The sequence below is a fragment of the Chelonia mydas genome, chromosome 23 (assembly GCF_015237465.2).
Source record: "Chelonia mydas isolate rCheMyd1 chromosome 23, rCheMyd1.pri.v2, whole genome shotgun sequence".
NCBI classification, from domain to species: Eukaryota; Metazoa; Chordata; order Testudines; family Cheloniidae; genus Chelonia; species Chelonia mydas.
This window is the reverse complement of record NC_051263.2, coordinates 15,562,556-15,585,884: the sequence shown is the minus strand read 5'-3', so window position 1 is coordinate 15,585,884 and position 23,329 is coordinate 15,562,556. Positions and strand designations below refer to the sequence as shown.

The following is a 23,329-nucleotide window of genomic DNA, read 5'->3' as shown; positions in this document are numbered from 1 at the left end:
GATCTGTCTTGGAGGGGGCCAGACACTGTCTTTGGGGACAGTGGACGGGGGGGCTGGATACTCAGTCTTGGGCAGGGCCCCTGGCTGGGGGGGGGCGGCGAGGGGGATGGACAATTGATTCCCCTTCACACTGTCCCTCCAGTGCATTGTGGGAGATTTTGTAAGGCCTCCCCCCTGTGCATTGGAGATTTTGGAAACACCCCCCACCCCCACCCATCCAGCTTGGGAAGGGCTTTTCATCAGTACACGTCAAAACAATCTGTACATCTTACCCAGCTGGTCACGATCATTAATCCCATCCTGCAGCTTGGGGAAACCGAGGCACAGAGCGGCAAAACGACGCCCCTGCGCTCACCCGCTGGCGCTGCAGAAATAATTCGGACGCCGGAACAAAGGCGGAGGCCGGGCTAAGCCGTGGCAAGCGAAGAGTTACAGGCCCCAGCCACTTCAAGAGACGCCGGGGAAACCAAACCACACGGGAGCTTTGGCTGCCGCTTCTTGGAAAATTTAATGGATAAAATGTAAATGCTGCACGCGGGACCCCGGCCGGTTTCCCTGAGACGTCAGTGGCTGGCCACCGCTTTCAGGAAGTGGCCACCGGTTTGGGGCAACGTGCAGTTGAAAAGCCACGACTGGTTTCCAGAACCACCGAGCACTCGCGATTCGGTGGAGCTGGGGGGGGGGCGGGGGTGGTCTCAGGGCGGGTCTGGAGTTGGAAGTCCTGAAGTTAAGCCACCTCCCCCGCCAAAATAGTCAGTGGCCACTTCTTTAAAGTTGTGAGCCCACGTTTTCAAGCCCACTAAAGAGATCGTCACTCCCCAATCAAGTCCTGGGGGGAGAAATGCCCCAGTGCCCCCTACTGGGGAAATCACAGGGGTTCATTTCCCGACCTCTCCGGCAGGCACTGTGCTGAGTTGGCTGCAGGCCGACCTGCTCCACCCCAGAGTTGCCAGCCTGAGTTGCCAGCGGTGGCTATAGGATAATGCAGGTGTCGGTGTTGCGTGGCGGCGAGTGGGCCAGTGGGGCGGAGGGGATCTCGCCCCATGGTCCCGGCTGGGTCCTCCCTGCAGAGGGGACCAGCTGGGTCGGACTGCAGCGCCGCAAGGGGTCAACAGGAGAGCCAACATCTCCATTTGGCCCGATCTCTGGCCAGCCCCGCTCGGGGGTCGCTAAGACACTGGCATCTGGAGGTGGGAGGGGATCCGGGGCCACCCCTGGGAGCTGCTTAGCAGGGGAGATGGCCTGGCCCGTGGATGGATCTGCAGGGATCGGGCCCACAGGGGATCCCACAGCTGCTGACGTGCCCTGGTTCTGACCCAGGGCTTTAAGGACCGGCTGTGCCCGAGGGGCATCCCCAGCCCAGGGGTGGTCTTGGAAGGGAGGCACCAGTTGGACCCGCTTGAGCCGGGCCTGGGGTGGCCCCAGTGACGCTGGGCACAAGGAGGGCGGCTCTGGGCCTGCAGCAGGGGCCGGGGGGACCTCCTGGGGAGGAGGGTACACGACCGGTCGAGCAGCAGCACCGAGATCACCCGGGGCCAGGGGAGACTCTGCCCCAACCTTGAACCACGAGCTGCTGCCCGGCCCCGATGCAGGGAGAACCACGGGGGCACTGGGCACCAAGTTGGGTAACTCCCAGCTGGCTTCAGGTCTGGCGGCTTCTGGGCGCTGAAGGGCCTGGGAGCTCGGCCCCTGTCTTGGATCCACGAAGGTGGGAGGGGGTTCGACTGGGACTTTGGGGTCCCCAGCTCGGTCAGGAGCTGTGAGGACCGGAGGGATCTCGGCCAGGGTGGGAAGGGGCTTAGCTGGGGTGTCGGGGTCCCCAGTCAGGGTGGGAGCTGCAGGCAGGGGAGGGGGCTCAGCTGGAGTGTTGGGGTCCCCAGTCAGGGTGGGAGCTGGGGGGATCTCGGCCAGAGTGGAACAGGGCTTGGCTGGAACGTGGGAGTCCCCAGCTGGGTCAGAAACAGCAGGGGCAGGAGGGGGGTCAGATGGGTCGTCGGGGTCCCCAGCCAGGGCAGCAGCTTCTTGCGGGATCCACAGGGCAAGACCTTGAAAAACAAACCCAGTTAAATCCCACTGACAGTGGGGCAGAGCCAACCCAGCGGGTCTGACCCGGTGCCACCCCCAAGGCTGAACCACGTCCCTGCCCCTGCCCGCATGGTTTGGGCCTGCCAAGCTCGGCGCTACACGGTGCTTGGGCTGGCAGGGGAGCTCCCTCAGCCGGCAGCGGTTGGAGGCTTTTATCCTCTGAGCCTGACCAACCAGCAGGGGGGACAGAGTTCTGCCCCGCCATCGATGCGCTGCCTGCCCAGTGCATTCTGGGAAATGCCCAGCGTGCCTCAGAGAGTGGGATGCAGCGCAACACCAGCAATGCATGCTGGGAAACGTCCCGCCCTGCTGTGCATTATGCCCCAGTGCATTCTGGGAAGGTCTGGGCTGCTCCGGGGTGGGCCACACAGCAGGGCATTGTGGGAGATGTCCCGCCACAGGGAGAGCTGGGAAGGAGGAGGACTGGCCGAGCCAGTCACAAAACAACAGAGTGGCCCAACCTGACCCCCCCCCAATCACACACCCTTTGTGGGGGACCCAGCCCAGCCCCTCAATATCCCCCCCGAACAATGCAAGGCAGCTGCCCCCCCGTTACGTACCAGGCTCTCCCCCGGGGGGTCCATTGGGGTCCACTGGCAGCAGCAGCATCTGCACCCCGCAGCCCTGCATCCGCACCACGTCAGGCATCTGCGCCAGGCGCTGCTTGGTGGAGGCCGTGCGGCCCAGGGGCAGCGGGTGCTGGTGGGCAGCGCTGTATGCGGCACGGAACTGGAAGAGGGACATGCCCCCGGGGTGCCCGGCCAGGATGGCCCCCACCTTCTGCTTCAGCTCCCTCAGGTCCTCAGGTGGCTGGGCCCCGGACTCCTGGGTCCCCTCCTCTGTTCGCAGGGTCAAGGGAGCGCTGGCAGGCCTGGCCCTGGACTCCTGGGTCCCCTCCTCTGTTCGCAGGGTCAAGGGAGCGCTGGCAGGCCTGGCCCTGGACTCCTGGGTCCCCTCCTCTGTTCGCAGGGTCAAGGGGGCGCTGGCAGGCCTGGCCTTGGACTCCTGGGTCCCCTCCTCTGTTCGCAGGGTCAAGGGGGCGCTGGCAGGCCTGGCCCCGGACTCCTGGGTCCCCTCCTCTGCTCGCAGGGCCAAGGGGGCGCTGGCAGGCCTGGCTCCGGACTCCTGGGTCCCCTCCTCTGCTCGCAGGCCTAAGCAGGCGCTGGTGGGCCGGGGTGGGCTCAGTAACCAGGCTGGGAGGCGGGGGTTGGCCCTTGGGGATTTTCCCAGCTTGCCCAGGACAGCTGGGGCGCGGAAGGGCTCCCGGCCCGAGGGCAGGCTGGGAAGCAGAGGCCGGTTGGTGGTAGCACTGGGCAGCCGAGGGTTGAGGCAGTCGGTGGCGGGTGGGGCCGGGCGCACTGCAGCGTTCGTTGGGAGGAGGCACCTCTTGGAGCTGGGCAGAGGGCGGGTACTGTCAGGGGGCAAAGATCCAGAGCCTTTCTTCTGCCCTAGAGGAGGGGGGGTGGAAAAGTGCCATCAGGTCAGGGTGGGTAACAGGCACATGGCATCCCCCAGCATGCACGGCAGCTACCGCGCTGCCTGCATCCCGCTCCAGACCTGCCTGGACTTTTCCCACAATGCACTGGAGCAAAGGCAGGTATACGCCATGGATAGGTGGGGGGAGCCCCGCAGCCTGCCCCACAGCCGGGGAGACAGACAATAAGGAATCCAGGTCTCAGCTACCCCCGATGGCCCCATGGAGAGCTAGGGGCGGGGCTCTGGCCTGTGGAATGGAGTTCTGATTGCCGGTCCAGGGGGAGCCAGGACTCCTGGGTTCTCTCCCTGGCTCCGGGAGGGGAGTGGGGGCCTAGTGGTTTGAGCAGGGAGGGGAGGGGCTGGGAGCCAGGACTCCTGGGTTCTGTTCCCAGCTCTGAGTGGGATTTATTGTCCCGTCCCCTCCACCCCCCCGTCGTACCTGTCCCCAGCCAGACGATACAATTCTCCCCCTTCTCCGCCTGCCTGTACTGCAGTGCGGGCAGGCGCCTCTGCAGGAATCCCAGCACGTCCTCCTCGCCCTGGGAGCTAACAAACCGCTTCAGATCCAGCCTGTGTCTCTCCAGCAGCAACTCCTGCACCTTCTGCAGCCGCAGGCCAGACTTGTATGGGCGTAGCAGGCACTTGAGCAGCGTCAGGACCTCAGTCACACCTGCACAGAGGAGGAGGGAAGAAAGATCGCCAAGGTCAGGGGTGGGGAATGGGGCTTTTCCCCTCTAGGGGGCGCCAGCTCCCATCCAGCGCAAGGGCAGGGACTGGCTGGCTCCAGGGAACCGGGAAGGGATGAATCCGAGTTTCTCATGTCCTAGGGTGGGAGGGGGAAACCAGCTACACCCCACTTCTTCCAGCACACAGGCTACAATTCCCCTACCCTCCACTAGGGGGCAGCCCCTACACACCCTCTCACTGGCCTATAGCTATTCCTTGGATTCTGGCCCATTCGGATCTGCACCCCCTCTCCAACCCCGATCGCTGGGATCTGGGGTGATCGGTTTTGCCCGCCATACACACCCGTGTGGGGAGCGTCGCCCTATCCTATTCGACGTTAACAATACTTGTACCGATGGCCAGCTGATCCAGCGGGAATAAGGCTCTTGTCCCAGAACCAGGCTAATACCACGGAGTTTGATACCTTGGCGGGAACCTCGGGGCGCCTGGCAAGGACACTCGCACCAGGGGAAAAGCAAAGCCGCGGCGATTTTGATTAAGATCGGTAATAAAGCCAGAAAAGCTCATAACGAGATAGGAACAATACACTATTGGGGATACCTGGAGTATCATACTCCTAGACCTGCATGCTCACACCCTTCCTCAAGGGCGTGGAGAGCAGAGACAAAGGTCTGATGGTCCCGGTTCCTCAACGCTCAAGGACAGCAGATAACAACAGAGCTGAAGGCCCAAGTGACGGCTAGCTAGCCCCCTCCACACGGTGGTTGGCCCTATTACAGGGCCCGAGCGCTATCATGAATAACCCTTCGAGGGGTGGTGAGTGCTTTGGGGGACAGGATTAAAATTCAAAATGATCTGGACAAACAGGAGAAATGGTCTGAAGTAAACAGGATGAAATTCAATCAGGACAAATGCAAAGCGCTCCACTTAGGAGGAGCAATCAGTTGCACATACACAGAATGGGAAAGGACGGCCTCGGAAGGAGTACTGCGGGAAGGGGTCTGGGGGTCAGAATGGATCACAAGCTAAATACAAGTCAACAGTGTGACATTGTTGCAAAAAAAGCGAACATCTTTCTGGGCTGTATTAGCGGGAGTGTCGTAAGCAAGACACGAGAAGTGATTCTTCCGCTCTGCTCCGCGCTGATTCGGCCTCAACTGGAGCATGGTGTCCAGTTCTGGGCACCACATTTCAGGAAAGATGTGGACGAACTGGACAAAGTCCAAAGAAGAGCAACAAAAATGATGAAAGGTCTAGAAAACATGAGCTACGAGAGAAGACTGAAAAAACACGGGTTTGTTTAGTCTGGAGAAGAGAAGTCAGAGGGGACGTGATAACAGTTTTCAAGTCCATAAAAGGTTGTTACAAGGAGGAGGGAGAAAATTCTCGTTAACCTCTGAGGATAGGACCAGAAGCAATGGGCTTAAATTGCAACAAGTGGGGGTTAGGTTGGACATTAGGAAAAACTTCCTAACTGTCAGTGGTTAAACACTGGAATAAGTTGCCCAAGGCGGTTGTGGAATCTCCATTATTGGGGATTTTTAAGAGCAGGTTGGACAAACCCCTGTCAGGGATGGTCTAGATAATCCTTAGTCCTGCCATGCGTGCAGGGGACTGGACTAGATGCCCTCTCGAGGTCCCTTCCAGGTCTATGATTCATTCGAGTGCTCAGCCTTCTGGGCCAAAATCTAACTTCCTCACCCTTTTCATCAGGTGTACTTATCCAATAGGTAGGGCCCTACCAAATTCACAGCCAGGAAGAATGTGTCACGGACCGTGAAATCAGACCTTGCCCGTGAAATCTGGCAAGGGGAGGGACAGTGCTGATGGCATTTTAACTCATCAGCGCACCCCGGCTAAAACGGGTTTTGCGGTTATCACTTCCCTGTTCCTGCCACGGCGGTTTAGAGTCCAAGGTCCCCAAAACCGAAGGGCAAGTGTGGGGCCATTTCTCTATGGATATGGGCCTGTAGGTTGCAGGTGAATATAACAAAGGTAACGCAGCCCTTTGGGCTACTCCCCCCCGCCCCAACCTGGCACAGCCCCCTCACTTCTCTCTAGGGTGCCCAGACATCCCAATATTAGGGGCTCTACCCTCCCCCCGCAAAAAATCTCCAGATTTTCCACATTTGATCACCTTACCTCTCTCCGGCACGGCAGCAGGTTCTGGGTCCCGCTCCCCGGCCTCCCAGCTGGCGGCCACCCCGGCTCTGGGGGGATGCCGGCAGCTGCTTCCCCGGGTCAGGAAGCTGCGTGGGGATGCGGGGACCCTGGAGAAGGCAGAATGGGGCCCTCACTGGCCACCCCGAACCCTAACATGCCAGCCACGCCCCTGGCCTGCCAGGGATCGTCTTGGGGACAGGTGAAGGGGTGAGAGTGTAAGGAGAAGGCCTTCGTCTGCAGCCAGATTAAAAGAGCAGCCAAGCAGCAGCCATTAGCTGAGAAGCAGGAAGTCAAATCCTCAGTTTCCATCTACAGGACATTCGAACAATGTCATACCAGGCTGCTAAGAAGGAGACCCCGGCCTAATGGCCCCACTGTCGCCAGATAAAGAAACAGATCTTCAGATGGTTAAAGAAAACGGAGTTTGACAGCATCCTGCCTGGCAAGAAATCACTTCTCAATAGCTGTGGTTGTGAACTCCTCATTTCGTTATTGTTCTGTCATTATAGTCCCCACTTCCCTATTGTTTGTCTGTATGGTCTCTGTCTGGTTCTCTGTTTCAGTCTGTTACATAATTAATTTTCCTAGGTGTAAATTAATTAAGGTGGTGGGGTAGGATTGGTTAGAGAATTTGGTTACACTATGTCAGGATTGGTTAGATAGATTTCATTATAACGATTGGTTAAGATATAGCTAAGCAGGGCTCGAGTTTCACTGTATAAACTGGGTCCAAAAGGAAGTTCTTTGGGAACCAACTCCAGGACACAGCCCGAGAGATCAGAGCTGCCAGACCTCAACGCTCTGCCAATGGCACCGGGCAGAAACTGGAGCCCCCCCGATGGGCCTGATCCAGACCGGCCATCAAGAAAAGTTCCCCTGTCGTATTGGGAGTGGTGAGCGCTGTATGTGTAGCGTGTGCCGTCTGGTTTTGGTGATTGTTAATAGAGGTTATGTGGGATATTACTGGGTAAAGCTCTTTCACCTGCAGAAGTAGTTACACCCGGAGCCCTACGGATTGGATACGGGTAGGCGCTTTTCACCTGGAGCCCTACGAATTGGGAAAAGGTGGGATAACTAAATTAACCGGGTTACGCCTGGAGCCTTACAGCCTGGGAAAAGGTGAGATGCCCTAATGCGTGCAGGTAACAACAGGGCAGAGTGGAGTAAGTCAGGGTCCCAGGTTGGCGTCACATTTTGTGTGGGTGCCATGGGCATTTGTGGGGGGCATCTTGGGGGGACTGTCGGGGGATTCATTTTGGTGAGCCTGGCTCCGGGCTGCACTCCCTACCTCTCTGGAGCTGCACGATGCAGTTGTTGCCCCTCTCTGGGTCCCGGAGCGTGAGTCCCGGGACGTCCCCCAGGAAGGAGACCACGTCCCCGTAGCCTCTGGCCTGGCTGAAGGCCTCCAGCTTGGCTCCATGCTTCCCCGCCAGCAGCTTCTTCAGCCTCTTCACCCGCATACCAAAGGGGCAGGGGGCCAGGGCGCCCCGGATCAACGCCTCCATCGCACCGGGCTTTGCCACCCACCGCTGGCCGCGCCTCTGCCTCGCTGGGCCTGCAGCGCCCGGCCCCCCCGCCTCAGCAGGCCGGGAGGAGGCAGGGGGGGCAGGGGCATTAACAGCAGCATCTGATGAGGAGGGGAGAAGAAACAACACAGCCCCTCAATGGAGTGAGAGCGTGAGGCCCCCACGGGTCCACCTCCGGGCAGCGGGCGCAGGGCCTCCCACCCCAGGGCAGGCCCACCCATGCCTCCCCCTGACAGGCATGGCCTCCTCACAGCCCATAACCCCAATTGTGCCCTGCAACCCCCACCCTCCGGGCACATGCCCAGCCATGCGCTGCCCGCCCCCCACAGAACACAGCCCCCCACAGCTGTATCCTCCCCCACCTTCCACACCGTGCATGGCCCCAGCTGCATCTCCCACCATAGGCCTAGCTGCCTGCCCCCCCCCGGCCGCTTGCCCCCCTACCCGCGCTCAGCCGGGCCAGGCAGGCGTCGCCCTTGCCCGGGTCCCCCAGCCACAGGTGGGGCAGAGCACGGAGCAGGTGCAGGGCGTCCCCGCAGCCCCGCTGACGGCTCAGCTCCTCCAGGTCCAGCCCGCGCTCGCTCCGCAGCGCCTCCTTCAGCTTGCCCACCTTCAGCCCCAGCGGGAAGCGGCCCAGCACATCCCGCACACAGGCCGAGACCTCGGCCAAGCCTGCAAACAGACGGGGGGGGGGGGAAAGAGGGGATTGTGAGAGCCCGCGTCAGCTGAGAGTCCCCCTGCCATGGGGCACCCTGTGGGTGCAGACCAGGCACTGGGGATGAGGGGCAGTTTGGCTGCCCCACGGGCCTGAGTCCTCAGGCATCCCCAGAGCAGGGGCAGGGCCCAGAAGAGCACCCCACAGGCTGGCCCCCCCTCCTCACAGTCTGTTGCCAGTGTGTCCCCCCAGCCAACCCCTGTACCCCTGCCGTGGGCTCCCTCCATTCCCATCCCCCCACAGTCCCCACCCCACCAACCTGCTCCCTCTATCCCCAGCCCTCCCTACAGCCCCTCCACCCACCAAAATGAACCCCCCCGACAGTCCCCCCAAGATGCCCCCCCACAAATGCCCATGGCACCCACGCATCTGGCCCAACCAACAAAGCCCCAACCCCCCCCGCCACAAACAATCTCCCTCCAATGTGCCCTGCCCCATAGCCTCCCCGAGATAGGCAAGAGAATCTCTTTTATTGGACCACCCTGGGAAAAGAGACCAACCGCCGAGCCCCACAGAGCCCTTCCCCGGGGTGGCAGACAGGAGCTCAGGCTCTGGGGCGATGCAGGGGTGGCATTGGGGGTCCCTGGCTTGGGCTGAGGCTTCCCCACCCAAGCCCATGCCCCACACGCAGCGGCCTTGCTGAGAAGCCGGCTAAGCTGCTCACCAGGCGTCTCCCCCGGGGCTCCCCTGGGCTCCCCGTCGGCAGGCTGCAAGGCGGGTGCAGGGGCATCGGGCGGGGGGCTGCTGCCGTGCCGGGCCAATGGGGCAGTGGGCTTCACAGTGGCACCTAAAGGAGGGGAGAAGAAACAAGATCACCTCAGTGGGAGTGAAAAGACAAGTACAGCCGGCCCCCATACGTCCCCCTCCCGCCAAAGCTCTCCCCACCCCCAGCTCCCCCCACCGGGCATGTCCCCTCCCCTCCCCTCCCCTCCCCGCTCCCCCCACCAAGCACATCCCCCTCCCCCTCCTCCCGCCACCAGGCACGTCCCCTCCCCTCCCCGCTCCCCCCACCAAGCACATCCCCCTCCCCCTCCTCCCACCACCGGGCACATCCCCTCCCCTCCCAGCTCCCCCCACCAAGCACATCCCCCTGCCCCTGCCACCGGGCACGTCCCCTCCCCTCCCCCTCCCCGCTCCCCCCACCAAGCACATCCCCCTCCCCCTGCCACCGGGCACGTCCCCTCCCCTCCCCCTCCCCGCTCCCCCCACCAAGCACATCCCCCTCCCCCTGCCACCGGGCACATTTCCCTCTCCCCCCAGTGGGTGCAGAGCCGGTGCTGGGGGTGAGGGGCAGTTTGGCAGCCCCACAGCCCTGAGTCCTCAGGCATCCCCAGAGCAGGGGCAGGGCCCAGGAGAGCACCCCACAGGCTGGCCCCCCCTCCTCACAGTCTGTTGCCAGTGTGTCCCCCCAGCCAACCCCTATACCCCTGCCGTGGGCTCCCTCCATTCCCATCCCCCCACAATCCCCACCCCACCAACCTGCTCCCTCTATCCCCAGCCCTCCCTACAGCCCCTCCACCCACCAAAATGAACCCCCCCGACAGTCCCCCCGAGATGCCCCCCCACAAATGCCCATGGCACCCACGCACCTGGCCCAACCAACAAAGCCCCCAACCCCCCCCCCCCCCCCCCCCCGCCACAAACAATCTCCCTACAATGTGCCCTGCCCCATAGCCTCCGCGAGATAGGCAAGAGAATCTCTTTTATTGGACCACCCTGGGAAAAGAGACCAACCGCCGAGCCCCACAGAGCCCTTCCCCGGGGTGGCAGACAGGAGCTCAGGCTCTGGGGCGATGCAGGGGTGGCATTGGGGGTCCCTGGCTTGGGCTGAGGCTTCCCCTCCCAAGCCCATGCCCCACACGCAACAGCCTTGCTGAGAAGCTGGCTAAGCTGCTCACCAGGCGTCTCCCCTGGGGCTCCCCTGGGCTCCCCGTCGGCAGGCTGCAAGGGGGGTGCAGGGGCATCGGGCGGGGGGCTGCTGCCGTGCCGGGCCAATGGGGCAGTGGGCTTCACAGTGGCACCTAAAGGAGGGGAGAAGAAACAAGATCACCTCAGTGGGAGTGAAAAGACAAGTACAGCCGGCCCCCATACGTCCCCCTCCCGCCAAAGCTATCCCCACCCCAAGCTCCCCTCCCCTCCCCGCTGCCCCCACCAAGCACATCCCCCTCCCCCTCCCCCTGCCACCGGGCACGTCCCCTCCCCTCCCCGCTCCCCCCACCAAGCACATCCCCCTCCCCCTGCCACCGGGCACGTCCCCTCCCCTCCCCGCTCCCCCCACCAAGCACATCCCCCTCCCCCTGCCACCGGGCACGTCCCCTCCCCTCCCCGCTCCCCCCACCAAGCACATCCCCCTCCCCCTGCCACCGGGCACATTTCCCTCCCCCCCGCACCAGTTCCCCCCACTGGGCATGGCCCCCTGCCCTGCAGCAGGCCCACCCATGCCTCCCCCACCAGGAGCAGCCTCCCCACACCCCAGGAACCCCCACTCCCTGGGCACATGCCCAGGCATGCCCTGCCCCCTCTCCCACGGAGCAGGGCTCCCCCACAGCCACGTCCTCCCCCACCTTCCACGGCCCAACTGCCCCCCACCCCTCCAGCCGCTTGCCCCCCTACCCGCGCTCAGCCGGGCCAGGCAGGCGTCGCCCTTGCCCGGGTCCCCCAGCCGCAGGTGGGGCAGAGCCCGGAGCAGGTGCAGGGCGTCCCCGCAGCCCCGCTGACGGCTCAGCTCCTCCAGGTCCAGCCCGCCCTCGCTCCGCAGCGCCTCCTTCAGCTTGCCCACCTTCAGCCCCAGCGGGAAGCGGCCCAGCACATCCCGCACACAGGCCGAGACCTCGGCCAAGCCTGCAAACAGACGGGGGGGGGGAAAGAGGGGATTGTGAGAGCCCGCGTCAGCTGAGAGCCCCCCCGCCATGGGTCACCCTGTGGGTGCAGACCCGGCGCTGGGGGTGAGGGGCAGTTTGGCAGCCCCACAGCCCTGAGTCCTCGGGCATGCCCAGAGCAGGGGCAGGGCCCAGGAGAGCACCCCACAGGCTGGCCCCCCCTCTTCACACTCCGCTGCCAGTGTGTCCCCCCAGCCAACCCCTGTACCTCTGCCGTGGGCTCCCTCCATTCCCATCCCCCCAAAGTCCCCACCCCACCAACCTGCTCCCTCTATCCCCAGCCCTCCCTACAGCCCCTCCACCCACCAAAATGAACCCCCCTGACAGTCCCCCCCAAGATGCCCACCACAAATGCCCATGGCACCCACACATCTGGCCCAACCAACAAAGCCCCAAACCCCCCCACAAAACAATCTCCCTCCAATGTGCCCTGCCCCATAGCCTCCGCGAGATAGGCAAGAGAATCTCTTTTATTGGACCACCCTGGGAAAAGAGACCAACCGCCGAGCCCCACAGAGCCCTTCCCCGGGGTGGCAGACAGGAGCTGAGGCTCTGGGGCGATGCAGGGGTGGCATTGGGGGGCCTGGCTTGGGCTGAGGCTTCCCCACCCAAGCCCATGCCCCACACGCAGCGGCCTTGCTGAGAAGCTGGCTAAGCTGCTCACCGGGCGTCTCCCCGGGGGCTCCCCTGGGCTCCCCGTCGGCAGGCTGCAAGGGCGGTGCAGAGGCATCGGGCGGGGGGCTGCTGCCGTGCCGGGCCGATGGGGCAGCGGGGTCTGGGGGGGGCTGTGGGGCAGGGGTCTTCATAGCAGCACCTAAAGGAGGGGAAAAGAAACAAGACCACCTCAGTGGGAGTGAAAAGACAAGTACAACCGGCCCCCAAACCTATCCCCACCCCCAGCTCCCCCCACCAGACACATCCCCTCCCCTCCTCGCTCCCCCCACCTAGTACATCCCCCTCCCCCTCCTCCCACCACTGGGCACATCCCCTCCACTCCCCTCCCCGCTCCCCCCACCAAGCACATCCCCCTCCCCCTGCCACTGGGCACATTTCCCTCCCCCCCCCACCAGTTCCCCCCACTGGGCATGGCCCCCTGCCCTGCAGCAGGCCCACCCATGCCTCCCCCACCAGGAGCAGCCTCCCCACAGCCCAGGAACCCCCACTACCTGGGCACATGCCCAGGCATGCCCTGCCCCCTCTCCCACGGAGCAGGGCTCCCCCACAGCCACGTGCTCCCCCACCTTCCACGGCCCAACTGCCCCCCACCCCTCCGGCCGCTTGCCCCCCTACCCGCGCTCAGCCGGGCCAGGCAGGCGTCACCCTTGCCCGGGTCCCCCAGCCGCAGGTGGGGCAGAGCCCGGAGCAGGTGCAGGGCGTCCCCGCAGCCCCGCTGACAGCTCAGCTCCTCCAGGTCCAGCCCGCGCTCGCCCCGCAGCGCCTCCTTCAGCTTGCCCACCTTCAGCCCCAGCGGGAAGCGGCCCAGCACATCCCGCACACAGGCCGAGACCTCGGCCAAGCCTGCAACCGGACCGGGCGGGGGGAGGGGGGGGGAGAAGAGGGGGTTGTGAGAGCCCGCCCCAGCTGAGAGCCCCCCCCCCGCCATGGGGCACCCTGTGGGTGCAGACCCGGTGCTGGGGGTGAGGGGCAGTTTGGCAGCCCCACGGGCCTGAGTCCTCGGGCATCCCCAGAGCAGGGGCAGGGCCCAGCAGAGCACCCCACAGGCTGCCCCCCGTTCCTCACAGTTCGCTGCCAGTGTGTCCCCCCAGCCAATCCCTGTACCCCTGCCACAGGCTCCCTCCATCCACAGCCTCCCCCCCAATTCCCAGCTCCCCCCCACAGCCCCTCCATGGCACCAATCTGCTCCCTCCATCCCCAGCCCCCTGCACATCCCCCACCCCTCCAACCTGCTCCCTCCATCCCCAGCCCCCTGCCCGTCCCCCACCCCTCCAACCTGCTCCCTCCATCCCCATCCCCCCCCACAGCCCCCAACCTGCTCCCTCCATCCCCAGCCCCCTGCACGTCCCCCACCCCTCCAACCTGCTCCCTCCATCCCCATCGCCCCCACAGCCCCCAACCTGCTCCCTCCATCCCCAGCCCCCCCACAGCCCCCAACCTGCTCCCTCCATCCCCAGCCCCCTGCACATCCCCCCACCCCTCCAACCTGCTCCCTCCATCCCCATCGCCCCCACAGCCCCCAACCTGCTCCCTCCATCCCCAGCCCCCTGCACGTTCCCCACCCCTCCAACCTGCTCCCTCCATCCCCATCGCCCCCACAGCCCCCAACCTGCTCCCTCCATCCCCAGCCCCCTGCACGTCCCCCACCCCTCCAACCTGCTCCCTCCATCCCCCCCACAGCCCCCAACCTGCTCCCTCCATCCCCAGCCCCCTGCACATCCCCCCACCCCTCCAACCTGCTCCCTCCATCCCCATCGCCCCCACAGCCCCCAACCTGCTCCCTCCATCCCCAGCCCCCTGCACGTCCCCCACCCCTCCAACCTGCTCCCTCCATCCCCATCGCCCCCACAGCCCCCAACCTGCTCCCTCCATCCCCAGCCCCCTGCACGTCCCCCACCCCTCCAACCTGCTCCCTCCATCCCCAGCCCCCCCACAGCCCCCAACCTGCTCCCTCCATCCCCAGCCCCCTGCACATCCCCCACCCCTCCAACCTGCTCCCTCCATCCCCATCGCCCCCACAGCCCCCAACCTGCTCCCTCCATCCCCAGCCCCCCCACAGCCCCCAACCTGCTCCCTCCATCCCCAGCCCCCTGCACGTCCCCCACCCCTCCAACCTGCTCCCTCCATCCCCATCGCCCCCACAGCCCCCAACCTGCTCCCTCCATCCCCAGCCCCCTGCACGTCCCCCACCCCTCCAACCTGCTCCCTCCATCGCCCCCACAGCCCCCAACCTGCTCCCTCCATCCCCAGCCCCCTGCACGTCCCCCACCCCTCCAACCTGCTCCCTCCATCCCCATCGCCCCCACAGCCCCCAACCTGCTCCCTCCATCTCCAGCCCCCTGCACATCCCCCACCCCTCCAACCTGCTCCCTCCATCCCCATCGCCCCCACAGCCCCCAACCTGCTCCCTCCATCCCCAGCCCCCTGCACGTCCCCCACCCCTCCAACCTGCTCCCTCCATCCCCAGCCCCCCCACAGCCCCCAACCTGCTCCCTCCATCCCCAGCCCCCTTCACGTCCCCCACCCCTCCAACCTGCTCCCTCCATCCCCAGCCCCCTGCCCGTCCCCCACCCCTCCAACCTGCTCCCTCCATCCCCAGCCCCCTGCCCGTCCCCCACCCCTCCAACCTGCTCCCTCCATCCCCAGCCCCCCCACAGCCCCCAACCTGCTCCCTCCATCCCCAGCCCGTCCCCCACCCCTCCAACTGCTCCCTCCATCCCCAGCCCCCTGCCCGTCCCCCACCCCTCCAACCTGCTCCCTCCATCCCCATCGCCCCCACAGCCCCCAACCTGCTCCCTCCATCCCCAGCCCCTGCACGTCCCCCACCCCTCCAACCTGCTCCCTCCATCCCCACCCCCCCACAGCCCCCAACCTGCTCCCTCCATCCCCAGCCCCCTGCCCGTCCCCCACCCCTCCAACCTGCTCCCTCCATCCCCCCCACAGCCCCCAACCTGCTCCCTCCATCCCCAGCCCCTGCCCGTCCCCCACCCCTCCAACCTGCTCCCTCCATCCCCAGCCCCCCCACAGCCCCCAACCTGCTCCCTCCATCCCCAGCCCCCTGCCCGTCCCCCACCCCTCCAACCTGCTCCCTCCATCCCCCCCACAGCCCCCAACCTGCTCCCTCCATCCCCAGCCCCTGCCCGTCCCCCACCCCTCCAACCTGCTCCCTCCATCCCCATCTCCCCCACAGCCCCCAACCTGCTCCCTCCATCCCCAGCCCCCTGGACGTGCCCCAACCCTCCAACCTGCTCCCTCCATCCCCATCCCCCCCACAGCCCCCAACCTGCTCCCTCCATCCCCAGCCCCCTGCACGTCCCCCACCCCTCCAACCTGCTCCCTCCATCCCCATCTCCCCCACAACCCCCCATCCCACCAACCTGCTCCCTCCATCCCCCCCCACCAACATAAACCCGACAGCCCCCTGAAGATGTCTCCCACAAATGGCAATGATATCACACACCTAGCCCCCGCCAACACAGCCACCCCCACAACAATCTCCCCCCAAAATGTGCCCTGCCCCAACGTGCCCCCCGAGATGGGCAAAGGAAAGAGCCCAGCCGCCAAGCCCCACAGAGCCCTTCCCTAGAGGGGCAGACGGGAGCTCAGGCTGCGGGGTGATGTAGGGGTGGCACTGGGGGGCCTGGCTTGGGCTGAGGTCTCCCCGCCCAGGCTCATGCCCCACACGCAGCGGCCTTGCTGAGAAGCCGGCTAAGCTGCTCACCGGGCGTCTCCCCCGGGGCTCCCATCGGCCCCCGGTCGGCAGGCCGCGAGGGGGGGGCAGGGGCATCGGGCGGGGGGCTGCTGCTGCGCCGGGCCAATGGGGGAGCGGGGGGGGGCTGTGGGGCAGGGGGCTTCACAGCGGCACCTAAAGGAAGGGAAAAGAAACAAGACCACCTCAGTGGCCGTGAAAAGACAAGTACAGCCGGCCCCCACACGTCCCCCTCCCCCCAAAGCTATCCCCACCGGACAAGACGCCTTCCCCTCCCCCAGCTCCCCCCCACCGGGCATGTCCCCTCCCCTCCCCGCTCCCCCCACCAAGCACATCCCCCTCCCCCAGCTCCCCCCACCGGGCACGGCCCCCTCCCCCAGCTCCCCCCACCGGGCACGGCTATCCCTCATACTGGGCACAGGCCCAGCTGTGCCGTCCTCCTTTCCTGCCACTTTTTTGATCAAAAGAAACAGAAAAAAGGAAAAGGAAAAAGACATTTTTGTGCCCCCAAGAAGCGCGAACAGAGTCCCTTGGGTGAAGAAAACTGCAGGGAACAGAGGCTTTCATTAAACACTGGAGTGAAAAAAAAAACCACTCGAGTTTGTCCGAAAACCCCTGAGGCCACGTCTACACTACGGGCGCCCGAGCAGTGCAGCCGTGGGGCCGCGTCTGTGGCGCTGTACCCCCGCCGCAGCGGTTACAGCCCCGGAACGGGGGTTTGCAGGAGGACCTCCACTCCCCGAATAATGGGAGCCGCGGCCACGGGCACATTCAGCCTCCGCCTGGCCGAGTCTACACCGGGGCCAGGGCGGCGAGGCTCCGGAGCACGGTTTGTTCACACCCCCGCAGGCCATTGCTCCGTCCACCAACGTTTTACAGGTAGACCAGGCCCGAGGGAACTAAAAGTCGCCATTTGGGAAGAAAGCGGAGGAAGAAAGGAGCCATTTTTCTCCAAAAACGCTGCGGGAAAACATTGCTTTTGTTAATAATCCAAGAGAAAACCGTTGCACGTATCAAAAAACGTGAAGGGACAGGGGGTCATTTTCATCAAGCCAACCTGAGAAAAAAGGAGCAGCTTTTCTCAAAAAAGCAGAGCGAGGGGGGAAAAAAAAATCGGTTTTGCCAAACAACATGAGGTAAAAAAAGTCACTTTTGTCAAGAAAACAGATGGAAAAATGTCATTTTTGTCAAAAAAATATGGAAGGAAAAACCTCGCTTTTGTCAAAAATCAGAGAAAAAATGGCAGACGTCAAAAAAAAGAGTGAGGAAAAAAGTCATTTTTGTCCCCCCCAAAAAAAGGGGGGGGGGGCGGAGGGGGGAAGAGAGTCACTCTTGTCAAGTAAACATGAGGCAAAAAGGTCCAGATTGTCCCTAGAAAATTTCAAGTTTTCAGTGAGCTACTTCAATTTAGAAGTCACCACGGTGCCTCATGGGAGTTTTAGTTCAGATGCCTCGTGGCTCCCATTCTCCTCTACAGCCCAGGGTTCCTGGTCGGACTACATCTCCCACAATGCACCATGGCCTATAGTCTTGGTGGGGGAAGGCGGTGCATGATGGCAGCAGCACAGTGCATCGTGGGAGATGAAATCTCATGGGGGAGGGAGCCCAAAGGGCCATATAGTCTGTTGGGCCTCAGAGGAAGGTGCAGGATGCCCATTGGTGTGAGCAGTAGGATAACCTGCCCTCATCCTATGCAAGACCAGTTCAGCCCTGACACCTGGACCCCATCCCTCTCTCCTCACCCTTCTGAAGCTGGACAAGACACTTTTCCCCTCTCTCCAGCCCCTGCAGCCTGATCCCACACAGTCTGGTCAGATAGTCCAGGGTGTTCAGATATCCCTGTTGCTGGCTGAACTCCTCCAAGTTCACCCCGTGCCTCTGCCACATGGCCTTCCGCAGGCTGAAGACCCGCAGGCCATTGGGGTAGGAGCCCAGGGTGCTGCAGAGTAGTGGCAGAGGGTCTGCGATGTCTGGCAAGACAGAGACACGATGAGAGATACTGGGCAGCACGATACAGACAGGCCATTGGCCATGTTTTCCCAGCCTGCTCTGGGGCAGACACAGTTGACTGCACAGAAGCCATTGGCCGGATTTCCCCAGCATGCACTGGGCAGACACAGCAGGGTGCAGCGAGGCCAGTGTGCCATTGGCCACGGGCTCTCTCCCCGCTCAAGAAGGGGGCCGGGCTGGGGCAGCCCTACAAGAAACCATCTCCTCACTCACTCTTCTTAAAGGTACAGCTCAGGACACGACACTTCTCTCCCTTCTCGGGGTTCCAGAGTTCGATACCCGGCACCTCCTGCAGGAAGGACACGACTCCCTGGTACCCCCCGTCCTGGCTGAATGCCAACAGGTCCACCCCACGCTCCTTCAGCAGCCTCTTCATCAACGGTTTCACCCTCATACCCTTGCGGTGGCAGTTTAGGGTGTGCGAGACGTAGGCCAAGACTTCACCCAAGTCTGCATAGAGGGAGGGAGACAGCAGGGCTGAACAACAGGAAGGGGAGCCCCTCCAGCCCACGAGACCCCAAACCTGTGCCCTTGGAGACCACCACTCAGAGAGACAGTGTATGGACATTGGCCAGGTTTTCCCAGCATGCACCGGGGCAGTGACGGCTGGGCGGTAGGATATGGATAGGCCATTGGCCCGGTTTTCCCAGCATGCACTGGGGCAGCGCCTGCCTCCTTAGGGAGGGGCATGGAGGGAGCAGCCTCTGGATCCAGTCCAGCCCTCGGCCTCTCTGCTCAGCCTGTTCTAACTGGACCGAGAACCAGCAACTCACGACATGCACGATCCTGACTACCCAGAATCCTCCAGGGTGGGCAGCACCTACCTTCCCCCGGGGCCTCACCTGGATTTGTCTTGGATGTTGGGGGTCCGTCTGTGGGATCCAGGCAGGCAGCAGCCACAGGGGGCAGAGTGGGATCAGGGGCTGCGGCAGGAGGGGCGTCCATGTGGGGCCCAGTCCAGAGCTCGGGCAACGGAAAACCAGCAGGATCCAGAGGTGGTGGAGTGGGGGTAAATCCAGCTGGGAAGAGAAGAGGAGGGAAGGTGGTAAAAAAAAAGAAAAGAAAAGAAAAGAAAAGAAAGAAACAGAAGGAAGGAAGAAGATAAAAGAGAAGAGAAACAACAACAAAAAAGAGAAAACTCGAGGATAAAAAGACTCATTTTGGCAACAAAACAACAGGAAAAAAGTCATTTTTGTAAAAAATGAGAATGAATCACTTTTATCCAAGATAAAAAACAGTCAATCCTGTCCAAATCTTCCATGGAAAATTTCAAGTTTTCATGAAAAAAACAAAATGTTTCCATTCAGAAAAGTCGCCAGGGTGCGTTATGCGCCCCCGATTCTACCCTAAGGCCGAGCCTCCCTGATCGGACGGACTGCATCTCCCACAATGCCCCAGGGTCCCCGCTCTTGGGGATAGGAGGCTGCACTGTGGGAGATGCGACCGTGCTGGGGAGCGTGACGCAGACGTGCCCAGACGGGTATATTACAACTGCGTCCGGCCACCCTCCCGAGACGTCACCGAAGGGGGCGTGCAGCTGAAAGCTAAGAACTGGCCGATCCTCGTGGCTAGCAGGAGGTGTTTGTACAGGAAAGGAGTTTAAGAGATACCTAAAATGTAGGAGATTATGTTCCGAAACCGCTGGAGATGAAGCATGTCCCCCGGAGGCAGGGCGGGTCTCGGCTAACTCAGTTGAGAATGAGAACAATCAGGTATCTTTCGACCCAGCCCTGCTGCGTTTACAGGCTGGAGCAGGTAAACACCTGGGTGTTTACAAAGAAAAGAACCCCCCAAGGAAAGACTCTGAACAGGGGACCCTCTGGGCTAAGCTGAAGATAATGAAACACCTTGATTATGAAGGCAGACAAACGTGTGAGGGCACCTCCCTAGTGTCTACACTGATGCACTGTAGAGTTTCAAATGGGCACAAGATGGAATCGTTACGGAGGAGATATTTTGGCAGCGCGAGTGCCTCATGAAATCCCAGCTCTCCGGGCTGGACAAGCGTTGTATGGACCGACCTTTGGGTGAGAAATACCTCAGTAGACAGGGAAGGAACTTGTTAATAAACTGGAAGCTGAAGATGACGGGTTATGTTTTACTTTTCCCTGCAACTTTATGTTTGCAAACCCTTCTTTGAATCGGTGTCAAGCTCCATTAAATAAACTTCAATTTGGTTTGATTCTAGGGCCACGTCTCCATGACAAAATTCTGTCGGCACACAGCTACCGCGGTTATGTGTTGGCAGTGCGCGTCCCCACCAGGAGCGCTTGCGTCCATTGTACCGTCGGCGTGGGGCTCTGTGGGACGACTCCTGAAAGCCGGTAACATGACGTAAGCAACCCAGCATCTAACTGACACCATGTCGATCTAACTATATCACAGACAAGAGTCCCTCCTGCTGCCACCAGGTGGTAGCAATTCACCCAGGACACCTCAGTTAAGCCCGAAAAGTGTCAGAGGAAGCCCAAGGCCATACACTCTAGTGAGCCTCAGAGGAAGGTGCAGGATGCCCATTGGTGTGAGGAGTGGGATAACCTGCCCTCATCCTTAACCAAGACTAGTTCAGCCCTGACGCATGGACCCCATCCTTCCCTCCTCATCTGTCTGAAGCTTAACGAGACACTTGTCCCCTCTCTCCAGCCCCTGCAGCCTGATCCCACGCAGCTTGGTCAGATAGTCCAGGGTGCCCAGATATCCCTGTTGCTGGCTGAATGACTCCAGGTTCACCCCATGCCTCAGCCACATGGCCTTCCTCAGGCTGAAGACCCGCAGGCCATTGGGGTAGGAGCCCAGGGTGCTGCAGAGTAGCAGCAGGGGGTCCGCAACGTCTGGCAAGACAGAGACGCCATGAGAGATACTGGGCAGCAGGATACAGTCAGGCCATTGACCAGGTTTTCCCAGCATGCACCGGGGCAGTGAGGGCTGGGCGGTAGGGTACAGACAGGCCACTGGCCAGGTTTTCCCAGCATGCACTGGGGCAGCGCCTGCCTCCTTAGGGAGGGGCATGGAGGGAGCAGCCTCTGGATCCAGTCCAGCCCTCAGCCTCTCTGCTCAGCCTGTTCTAACCGGACCGAGAACCGGCAACTCACGACATGCACGATCCTGACTACCCAGGATCCTCCAAGGCGGGCAGCACCTACCTTCCCCCAGGGCCTCACCTGGATTTGTCTTGGATGTCGGGGGTCCGTCTGTGGGATCCAGGCAGGCAGCAGCCATGGGGGGCAGAGTGGGATCGGGGGCTGCGGCAGGAGGGGCGTCCATATGGGGCCCGGTCCAGAGCTCAGGCAACGGAAAACCAGCAGGATCCAGAGGTGGTGGAGTGGGGGAAAAAGCTGGAAAAAGAAGAGGAGGGAAGGTGGTAAAAAAAAAAAAAGAAAGAAACAGAAGGAAGGAAGAAGATAGAAGAGAAGAGAAACAACAACAAAAAAGAGAAAACTCGAAGGTAAAAAGAGCCATTTTGGCAACAAAATAGCAGAAAAAAAAAAAAACAGGTGGACTTGTGGCACCTTAGAGACTAACAAATTTATTTGAGCATAAGCATAAGGTGCCACAAGTCCTCCTGTTCTTTTTGCGGATACAGACTAACACGGCTGCTATTCAGAAAAAAAAAAAAAGACATTTTGGTAAAAAATGAGAACGAGTTATTTTCATCCAAGAGAAAAAGACCCAAACCAGTCATTTCTGTCCAAATCTTCCATGGGAGTGACAGCTGGGCAGTAGGGTATGGACAGGCCATGGGCCAGGTTTTCCCAGCATGCCCTGGGGCAGAGACAGCTGGGTGGTAGAATACGGACAGGCCATTGGCCAGACATGGCTGGGCAGTAGGATACGGACAAGGCTAACATGCAGTTGGCCAGAATTTCCCAGCATGCACTGGGACACCATCTGCCTCCCTACTGGGGAGCTGGGTGGGGAGCTCAGCCTCTGTGTCTGATACAGCCGAGGCCGAGACACAGCGACACACAGGATCCCAGCTCCCCACAATTCCCCAGGGCAGGCAACCACGGCGACCCCCGCCCCAGACGTCACCTGGATTTATCCTTGACAGCAAGCATGGCACCCCGGGATCCAGGTGGGCAGCCTGTCACGGAGTGTGGGGGAGTCCAGGCCCTGCACCCCTCTTTCTGGGATTCACTGAGACTCTCAGCCAGCCAGTAAAACAGAAGGTTTATTGGACAACAGGAACACAGTCCGAAACAGAGCTTGTGGGTACAACCAGGACCCCTCAGTCAAGTCCTTCTGGGGGAGCAGGGAGCTTAGACCCCAGCCCTGGGGTTCCCTGTGTTCCTCCACCCAGCCCCAAACTGAAAACTAAACCCCCCCAGCAGGCTCCCTGCTGCAGCCTCCGTCCACATTCCTGGGCAGAGGTGTTACCTCCCCCTCCCCCTCCTGGCTCAGGTCACAGGCTCTCAGGTCTCCCATCCCCAGGGCACATTCCCAGGTCAACACTCCCCCCTCCCTGCTGCGTCACATCGTCACATCTCTCCCCCCTTCGAGACTGAACTGAGCGGGGTCACTCTGACCAGTGACCTGGGGAAGTTCAGGGCCCCCTCTCCGGGACAGCACATCCGCTATCATGTTGGCACTTCCCTTCACGTGGACCATGTCCATGTCGTAATCCTGCAGCAGCAGGCTCCATCTCAGGAGCTTGGCGTTGGCTCCTTTCATCTGGTGCAGCCAGGTCAGGGGAGAGTGGTCGGTGTACACGGTGAAGTGTCGCCCGAAGAGATAGGGCTCTAGTTTCTTGAGGGCCCACACCATGGCCAGGCACTCCTTCTCGATGGCCGCGTAGTGTTGCTCCTGGGGTAGCAACTTCTTGCTCAGGTACACAATGGGGTGTCTCTCCCCCTTTTCATCCTCCTGCATTAACACCGCCCCCAGGCCTGTGTCTGAGGAGTCGGTGAACACCACAAAGGGCTTGTCAAAGTCTGGGTTTGCCAGAACTGGGCCACTGACCAGAGCCTCCTTCAGCGCCCGGAAAGCCTCCTGGCACTGCTCGGTCCAGACCACCTTGTCTGGCTTCCCCTTCTTGCATAGCTCAGTGATGGGGGTGGCTATGGCGCTAAAGTGAGGCACAAATCTTCGGTAGTATCCTGCCATCCCAATAAAGGCTTGGACCTGCTTTTTGGTGTGGGGAGCAGGCCAGTCTCTGATCACCTCCACCTTGGCTGGTTCCGGCTTTAGGCAGCCGCTCCCCACCCGAAGGCCCAGGTAAGATACTTCAGCCATCCCCACCTTGCACTTCTCCACTTTTACAGTCAGCCCAGCCCCCTGGAGTCGGTCCAGCACGAGTCTAACCTGGGACACATGGTCCTCCCAGGTCTGGCTAAAGACACAAATGTCATCAATATACGCCACGGCAAAACTCTCCATCCCCCTCAGTAGCTGGTCCACCACGCGC

General features: G+C 61.9%; 1 protein-coding gene across 1 annotated transcript in view; it reads right to left on the bottom strand.

Annotated features, from left to right (window-relative positions):
- Positions 1-489: 489 nt before the first annotated feature.
- The window catches only part of LOC114021846 (proline-rich protein 36), a 29,995-nt gene continuing 7,155 nt past the window's right edge, over positions 490-23,329 (bottom strand). Inside the window, exons 4-19 of the mRNA XM_043534609.1 lie at positions 21,958-22,009; positions 21,069-21,260; positions 18,768-18,944; positions 18,139-18,375; positions 17,658-17,885; positions 15,928-16,071; positions 12,822-13,049; positions 12,196-12,345; positions 11,266-11,493; positions 10,551-10,673; positions 9,317-9,439; positions 8,382-8,609; positions 7,700-8,038; positions 4,001-4,231; positions 2,646-3,533; positions 490-2,045 (exon numbers count right to left, since the gene is read on the bottom strand). Of these exons, the coding sequence (XP_043390544.1) occupies positions 973-2,045; positions 2,646-3,533; positions 4,001-4,231; positions 7,700-8,038; positions 8,382-8,609; positions 9,317-9,439; positions 10,551-10,673; positions 11,266-11,493; positions 12,196-12,345; positions 12,822-13,049; positions 15,928-16,071; positions 17,658-17,885; positions 18,139-18,375; positions 18,768-18,944; positions 21,069-21,260; positions 21,958-22,009 (4,641 nt within the window). The 3' untranslated portion in view covers positions 490-972. The remainder of the gene's footprint in view (positions 2,046-2,645; positions 3,534-4,000; positions 4,232-7,699; positions 8,039-8,381; positions 8,610-9,316; positions 9,440-10,550; positions 10,674-11,265; positions 11,494-12,195; positions 12,346-12,821; positions 13,050-15,927; positions 16,072-17,657; positions 17,886-18,138; positions 18,376-18,767; positions 18,945-21,068; positions 21,261-21,957; positions 22,010-23,329) is intronic.